Here is an 8818-nt window from a genome sequence, read left to right on the forward strand (position 1 = left end):
ATGCATAAGTTTCCACCTGAAGTTGCCCAGAGACTGTCAAAAAAGCTTGTCTAGCGAAAAAATCAGCTGAATAATCAATAGACCCATCATCCTTCTTTGGCATGCCAGGTTTAAACTTTGCTCTAGCTTCTAGTTGTGCCAACAGCGCTTTTGCTTGATTGAGCTCTTGTAGACATATGGTTAAAGCATCCTTGTCACCAGCATTCTTCGCTTCCTTTACAGCCTCTCCTTTAGAGGAAACATCATTCTTGGCTGATTCAAGCTCAGTATCTGACGGTGGAGGATTGGCCTTTGCTTCCTTATCTCTTCTCTCTGCCTCACCAAACAATGTTGTCACCTGAAACATCTCCCCTGCACCTTCGCAGTCGCTTGTAGTTATTATTGGTGTGTGCACATATAAAAAGTCGTTACGTTGGAAAAATGTATGGATTGCATAGGCAAGGGCATTTCGAATTCTTGCAACTGCAGCTATCTGGATATCATGAAGATAAATGACATTACAAACAATGATTAGCTTGGAAGCTTTGTATGAGGAATATATTTCTACACATAGACTTACTGTGTTTGTTCGGGAACGCAAATGCAAATGATTGCGGAGATACTCTAATGGGAGTTTAGTTTTCGCAATTGGATATGTCGAAGGATGGCAAGGTCCTATTTCCAAAATCTTGGAAACCTTGAATTCCACCTTTTGCTTTGTTCCTTCAGGTGGCTTTTTAAGCTCACCTTCAACAAGAACGCTTGTTCCCGTTGGGGTAAGTTGCTGAAGGGAGGCAGTAGTTGCATCAACTATAACCTGCATAACGCATTGCATTATTTTATCTCGATTCATTTCATGTGTTTACCAACTAGAAAAGCTCTTCCAAGAAGCCTTAGGAGAACATAGGAAAAGACACGTCATTGGGCATTTAATAAACTGTTTCTGATTCATGCACAAAATGTTGGTACTTTTGGCATATTCACAGTTGAGACTTTTCATTTCGGACAATGTAAAATGCATGAAATACAACAACACCATAGATGATGATGAATCTTCAAGAGAAGAATATATTATTAACCTGAAGATTAGCGACTCAAAACACATTTCAGAAAGGAGGATCCAATATCCTAACAATTGGTGAAGTAGGATCACAAATTGACTTAAAAGATTTCCCTTTTTCTAGAAGCTCCATAGAAATATGCATTCAAAATAACCTCATATCTTGTTTGAAACAGACAGTTCATGGATTTTGCACTATAATGACGAAGCTTTAATAGAAAGAAGCTGAAGCAAGCAAAGAGAAATCCATAATTTACCTAAAAATTATATCAAAGCTGAATCATGTGTGTAGATCAAAGTGAAAACTTCATTTCTGATCAACAAATTTATGTAATTTCACACTAAAGATGATGGTGATTCCTTACTGGTTCAACAAATTAATGAAGCTTAATGCCATAGCTGATGATCCATCATTCGCTCAACAAATTGATGGAACACATTATTATATATGATGATGATGATGATGATGATGATGATGATGATGATGACCCATCATTGATTCAACAAATTACTGCAACTTAACACCATATACGATGACAATAACAATGATGATGATGACCCATCATTGACTCAGAAAATTCATGGGACTTTACACCATACATGATGATTCTGATGATCATTCACAAGAAAAAAGATCTCACCTGCAGATTTGCAATGCAGGATCCATCATTGACCTCCAGAAAAGCAAAGCTTCCTTTCCCTTGCTCACGCCCTGTCTTGACCCATCCTCCAATGACCAAGACTTGACCCACAAGACCAAGTCCTCCATCCTCACGCTCTAGAATAGATTTGATGATTACTCTCTTTGAATATTTTGCCTTCTCCACAGAAGAGGATGAAGATGGAAAAACGACACTATGATCATCTCCCATTGCCGTAAAAAACCTATCAACATAAAAAACAACTAATGAAATAAACCATTGCAGAAATGAGAGATTTTTTGCAGCTTCTTCATATACAAAGTGAAAGATTTTTCGCACAATAAAAAAGAGATTAATTGAGCAGATTTTTAAGATTCTTTTGCAGAAAATGAAGGATTCTTTCGGAAACTTCTTTGCAGTAGAAAATAAAGATTTTCTTTGCACAATCTTCGCAAATGGATACCAAAAAATTATTGGAAGAAAAAATAAAAGATTCTGTTGCAGATGCGTACATGGGATTAAATAACAAATCATTTGCAGAGATGAAGTGTAAAGGAGGAAGAAGGAGACAGAGAGATTAAATTCTGCAAAAAAATGATTCAGGATTCATACCTCTGCTGTTTGTGTTGTCTTATTTCAGCAACAGAGGGGGGGATGGAGGGGCTCTGTTTCCCAGACGAAACCCTAATTCTGCCACACAGAGGAGGATTTTGGGAAACCCTAAACTAGGAGCTTAATTCTTCGCGGGTTGTGAATAGTGTGTTAGGGAAACCCAGAATTAGGCCTCTAATTCCTCTGAAATTACAGATATGGGCCTCCACCATCCAAAATGTGATCACAAAAAATTTGACCATACCAATATAATTCTGTTGCGTGCGCAGTACGAATCAATTGAACTGAGTCGTGAATTATTTAATGCCATAAGATAGTAATTATAAAACAGAGCGGAATCTTGCAATACATAATATATATGTGTAGTGCAAATCGGTGAGCTGGACAACTAAAGAATGGGAGAGATGATTCTTCTATATACAAGCAGTATATGTCGCGAAGTATGAACTCTCTCCATGAGAAATGACTCGTAGTATGTCAATTGAGAATATATGGAAGTTGGCATCTCCCTGTATTAAATTAGCACCATTCTGGCACTGCAAAAAAGCCAGAACCATAGTGGTTCTGAGAGTAAAAGGTCTCACTTATTATAATACTACACTACACTACCATACAAAAATATGATATACCTTTCCTTGTCCAGGATTCACCTCCTAAAGTGTCTGGACTTTAAAAGTACTCCAAAACACCATTTGAAACAATCCCACTTTGTTGGGGGGTATAAAGAACGTGCATAAAAGAGTGCCTCAATTTGCTAAATTGGTGAACAAGATAGAGCACTCTACTTTGTCCATGAAATAAGAAGCGATCTAGAGTTGCCAATTATATCACATTCCCTAATATGCAAAAAAAGAAAGAAAAAAAGAAGTCAACTCATGAAAGCGCAATGGCAATTTATTATCAACATGACATGATCCCCCCATCGGGACACGATCATTATAACATTGGTTTGATCATGTTTTGGACTACAACAATTGATTTATTTGAAGCGGCTACGTTCATTTTAGAAAAGCATGTGCTTGAACAAGGCTTAATATCACTCCCTCTCATAGCTAGCCTCAGATAGGATCATTGCATATCACTAATCAAAATCCAAGTTAGTAATTTAATCCACTCTTGCAATTAAGCATTGCATAAGCCTGTGCTTGATGAATTGACCAATGGCAAGCAAGCCACCCAACGTGATCCCCCAAAATAAATACTATCCCTCAAAACAAAGAATGGGAATGACAAGTTGCATCGAGAACTCTCTACCGTTACTAAGCAAGTCTAAGCAACGTGCCATACATCATGACCTTGACAAACCAAGATTTATTTGCAATAAAGTTTGATGATATCATTACACTACGCATGAAGAAGAGGTATATAATGGTGAAATAACCAAATTATCCATAGTGAGGTCCATCTAATTGTTATCTAGAGGCAAGATGACTCACTTTAATGTTAGTAGATTAGGGTCTTAAAGTGCTCTTTCCATCCCAGCTTTCAGAAAGGGTGGGGGGAAGACTCTCGTACCTCCAAACAAAGGGATTTATAGAAGTGAGTCTCCATCATATTTCATTCACTATCAATACATATTACTGTAGCTTTTACCTTTGCCTTTTACTCTCATTATTTACATGTATATTATTGCAAGAACAACTTCAAATAAAAAGAATCCATTAATGAACATGATGGATTTGAACATTGAATTTTGCTTGGATCATGTTGTAAACTTTTATTTTTATATTGCTAAAACTGCAAACTCAATGAAAAAGGTATTGTTTAAAGAAGTAAGGAGTCTCAAAGTTTGCTAAATCTTCCTAGGAGTATATTTCCAATATATGCCCATTGCCCATTGTTTAACCGAGAATGATAACCAAAGAAACTTAGTGATATTCCAAGCTATGTCATTGAATTCATGATAGCATGAAGAAAACATTGTTTAGTGTCACTCACTTTTCAATGTGCAAATATGTTTTTAAGTATTAGTTGCTTTCCAATGAGGGGAGCATTTGCAATCCTAATGTGATAATTGCATTGTCTTTAGACGTGCATTGAATGTTTATTGTCAGATGAGAATCAAGCCTAAGTATGACAATGTGTCCACATATCCTCAATCTATGTAGTTCAAGTAATAATCAACATGTGACTCCATTGTTCTTTCTCTAATGGAGGGGGCATGATGCATTAGGAGGGGTATGTTTGTCTTAAGCAACATTTGCATTGAATACATTCGCCTTTGGGTTGTGGATCGAGTTCAAAGAATGTTTTCAGTAGTAGTATAGTGCAATGGGGATGGACTATAGTGCAATGGGGATGGATTATGGGGGTTCTGTGGATATATATTTGGGCACCTGTGTCTCAGTTAAAAGTAGCAGGAGTAAGTAATCTTTTTGTCAAGTGTTGTTGGATGGCCGCGATGAATGGGTGTCCAAATTCTCATGTCCATTGTCACTAGTAACTAAGCAAAGTCCATGTGGTCCCATCTTGTTCACATGAATGAACGTGCAAGGTTGTGGGCGAATTCCATGGCCATGGCCACCACCATCACCATCACCATCTTCTTCTCCTTTTCCTTCCTCTGTTTCAATAGTCCGTGGCACAAGTCTAGATCTCAGAAATTCATCAATCAGAAGATATTTTTGCTGAAGGTAAGCCTCCCCCATTATTAAACACACCTGCATTCCATGGATTCTCATCTCATCTTTTCAAGTCTGCATTGATCACCCACAAATCCATTGAAGTGAAGGAACTCTAGAGAGGCAGAGGAATAAGATATATATATATGGATTGCCCAGGTCCTTGCCTGAGAACAAAGGCATCATGGGTTCTTGTAATTGCTTGTGTTTGCTTGACTATATGTATGCAATCTATCTTTGTGTGGGGATCTATGTTAGTAGCATCATGTGATGATTCTCTGGTTGTCTCGAAACCATTTCCGGAAACTCTGGTTCTTCGAAAGCTCTTATCGGACGAGGAAAAGGAAAATGCTGGGCCGAAAACTGGCGGTATATCACTCGAGCCTGCTCCGGGAACTGCCTCTACATTCCAGTTCATGGAGACTGCGATCAAAATGCCAGACTCTGGCATGGAAATCAAAAAATTCCCAGGGGCAGAAGCCATAAGACAAGTCCACATGCCGGGCGCTGAAATCAAAATGCCCTACGATGATGGTCCGAGCCGTAGAGATACTTCTATTGATCCGAGAGATTTCGAGGACGATCGAAAGCCGGCCGAATTCGTTAAGGAAAGACACAATTATGGTGCTGGAAATCCAACCAAAAAATATGGCGAAAAACACGAAGACAAGGATTATGGTGGAAAGGGGGGGGGCAAAGACGAGAAGCTTGATAATGTGACCGAAGAGAGGTCCAAAGAACACGATGATGAAGAAGAGGCTGAAGAAAGAAAGGATTCAAATGATGAGAATGTCGAAGAGATTGACCTGCATCGGGATGTGAAGTACAAGGAACAAGAAACTGGAGTTCTCGGGGAATTTCGAAAGGCTTCGAATGACATAGAGGCTCGACTAGGGGAACTTCGGAGTAGTGACACCGATACTGTGGGGCAAACACGAGAGGATGAGGACTACGACATATTGCAAGAGCTAGCCGAATTCCCTAGCAAGTTCCAAGAGACTGCGGGACGAGTGGCGGATCATCTCCGGCCCGACGTCTTGAAATGGACGGGCACCTCGAAAGAGTATTTTGACATCGCGAACCAACAAATTGCGGAGAGCTTCTTGCCCCTCATCGGGAGGCAATACGCACCCTTCGTTGCCACAATGGTCTCCTATGCCATCCTTCTTCTCCCTTTGATCGTAGTCATTTTGCTCTTCGAGCACATAAAGGCCCTCTTCTCCTTGCAAAAAGTCATCCTTTTCGCCAACATCTACTTGACCTCGTATTTCGCGACCCTGTGGATTGCTTCTTTAGTCCTAGGTCTCGAGCCGATGTCCTTCTTCTTCCACAACACGTTGTCGAGCTATATCTCCCTTCAAATTCTACAAGCCCTCGGATATGGTGTCTACCTTCTCTTACAAGGATCTAATGTTCTCTACTCTTTCACATTGGACAAGTTGTTGATCATAAAGCTCGCCGCAGTGGCTCAATGGATCGTGGCTCTATCCGTTGGTCTTCATTACTATGTGACCGTGTTCCATCCTGCCATCGCCATAAAGCCCCCCCGGACAAGCTGGAAATCCTATGCGGTTTACATGATCTCTTTCTTCATCTTATGCCTCTTTGGAAAGTTAAGAGAGGCAAAGAAGCAATATACGAACACATGGAGTGTCAACACAACCAAAAAGAGTTGATTATCTATCAAAATTCACTTATCTCCTTTAACCTTGCACCCTAAACCCATTGATCCCGTCACATATTGGTTGGTCTTCATAGTCTTGCCCCTCCCTTATTTTAAAATTGTAGTTTGTGAAGTTCTTTCTGGTTGTCATGCAATTTGAAACAAATATGTACTGAAGCAACTTCTCTGATCAACGACAAACATCAAACAAGAAGGAATTGATCAAATGTTTATCGACTCCACTATGCTTCGTCTCTCAAATCTTACCAATGGATCCGAATTAAACATGGTTGACTTGTCTTTACATATGCCTTTATCCCTAAACCACCCTAAAGCTATGGATCCATTCCAATATTTGCCATGATCTCCTTGCTCGTTATATTTTTTGAATTCTTTTTATTTTGTTTTGATGTAAGTTCGAGACTACATGTATTTTAATTTGAGATATCATATAACTCCTTAAACCTCAAAAACCATGGATCCTTTGAAATGTTTGGTAGGATAAATAAGGATCTCACCTATATATGGTAGAGCAAAAGCTATTATCTTTGTGTCTTTATGTGTGGAGCATAGAGAGTTCAAGGTGACTTGAACTAAGCTATTGGATGAATGGGTGTGGCCTGACTACTTGCAAAGATTTTGGCCAACCAAAACCAGATCGATGACGGAGTTGGTGAGCCAGCGGCATCCGATTATGGAACCGGACGGTAACCGACATCTGGCGACGGAATCGTGGATCCGACAACCGGCGGCTAGATGGATAAATAAATAAATAAATATTTATACATATACACAAGGAGGGAAAGTAAGGATTTGAACCTTGCACCTCCAAGTTGAGAGTCAATAGGCTTATCAACTAAGCCAACACTTATTTTTATCATTGTAACTTTACATGTAAATTCTCATACATGAGAGCTAAAATGAGTGACATAGTTATCATGCACCACATGTAATACGTGAGCGCCAAATGGCAAACATGCATTTTATGCATGTCTTGTACCCTCAAATGCATGAGGGCATCTATAAAAGAGGGGAGGAAAAAGATAAAAGGGGAATGAAATTTTTTTGGATGATCAAAGAAGAGACTTGTAACCCTATTGTTGATGTATCTTCTCTCTCAAATCTAAAATCAAGAGTTAAATCTTTATCCCTCTCTCTCGCCATATCAATCTCTCTCAATCTCTCTTAAATACTTTCTCGCTAAAACTAGCGTAAACTTCGAATCCTTCCGGTCCAAAACCCCGACGGTTCCACCTCACGATCCACGCGTAGTGACGGATCTTCACGACAACGGCTTCCGTCTTTTGAGCTTCCTCACGCAGCTTTCTATTTTCTTCTGTTGTGCGGGTATGCGCAACTATCTCCGCCTCGAGCTTATCCTCAAGTGCTTTCACCGCCCTTCATCTTTTTAACCAGACATCCTTTTCCCTATCTGATGATTGGCGAAGTTCCGTGTGGAGGCGGTCAATCTCGGATTCGGCTAACTGCGTAGCACCTTTTTCTTTTGCGGCGATGCGGTTTGTGCTTCGACCTCCTCCCGTAAAGTTGTCGATGCGTCATCGCTGGATGTTAGTCCGGGGTTTTGCTGCACCGTAGTTGTGGTGCATTCTAATTCCGCAATGTGCTCTTGGGCCTTTTGTAGTTGGGCTTGAGTCAACTTGATTGTTTTCCAGGCATTTTTATTTTGGATAGCCATATCTTTGGCTCCCATAATGATTGTGGCCAACTCCCCATGCACTTGGACGAGGGCCGTATTCAATGGGGGTAATTCAATGCCCATGCGACGAATCCCTACGTTTCGCTGCCTGCCTATCTTGGGGAGGGGTCCCTCATCTTTGCTTTCCACCGTTCTTGTCAGCGCATGCTCAATCATTTGCTGTTTTGCATGCTTCTCGGCCATTCTCTAGGACACCTTGATCTGTTGTGTCACCAAAAATTCGATGAGTTCGTAAGTCGTCCCAAATTGTAACAGTGCGCCGAACTCATGGGCCGTATCCGGGATGTCTGGATACTTGAGGACTTCGCTGTCCACTGTGAGCACTCCTTTGCCACGCTGCGAATGAGCCGTAATGACCGGTTGTGGTTCCCAGATTATCTCCAATGTAGTTATGTGCTCCGTAGGGGCGGAAATGTCGACTGGTGCGGATGTGTCTTTAACCAATCCGCAACCATCCTTTCGATCTAATCTTTGTGGTTCTGTTCTGTTTCTTGCTCATTCATTGCTGTTGGTGCTTCGACTGTC

At 40.5% G+C, this 8818-nt stretch overlaps 1 protein-coding gene and 1 pseudogene across 1 annotated transcript; one reads left to right on the plus strand and one right to left on the minus strand.

Moving 5' to 3' along the window:
* Positions 1-4: 4 nt before the first annotated feature.
* LOC147847462 (asparagine--tRNA ligase, cytoplasmic 3 pseudogene) lies at positions 5-2511 on the minus strand (annotated as a pseudogene).
* A 2309-nt stretch (positions 2512-4820) lies between these two features.
* On the plus strand, positions 4821-6991 carry LOC147847463 (uncharacterized). Its single transcript, XM_087339165.1, has one exon. The coding sequence runs from the start codon at positions 5060-5062 to the stop codon at positions 6587-6589; it is 1530 nt and encodes a 509-aa protein (XP_087195291.1). The 5' UTR covers positions 4821-5059; the 3' UTR covers positions 6590-6991.
* The last annotated feature ends 1827 nt before the right edge of the window (positions 6992-8818 follow it).

The sequence above is a fragment of the Azolla caroliniana genome, unplaced genomic scaffold (assembly GCF_043228905.1).
Source record: "Azolla caroliniana isolate FFs.n. ecotype wild unplaced genomic scaffold, voAzoCaro1.0.p SCAF_983, whole genome shotgun sequence".
In the NCBI taxonomy this organism is placed as follows: domain Eukaryota; kingdom Viridiplantae; phylum Streptophyta; class Polypodiopsida; order Salviniales; family Salviniaceae; genus Azolla; species Azolla caroliniana.

What these genes read in the sequence shown, in the direction of transcription:
- LOC147847463 (XM_087339165.1), top strand. Translation starts at nt 5,060, where the DNA reads ATGGATTGCCCAGGTCCTTGCCTGAGAACAAAGGCATCATGGGTTCTT.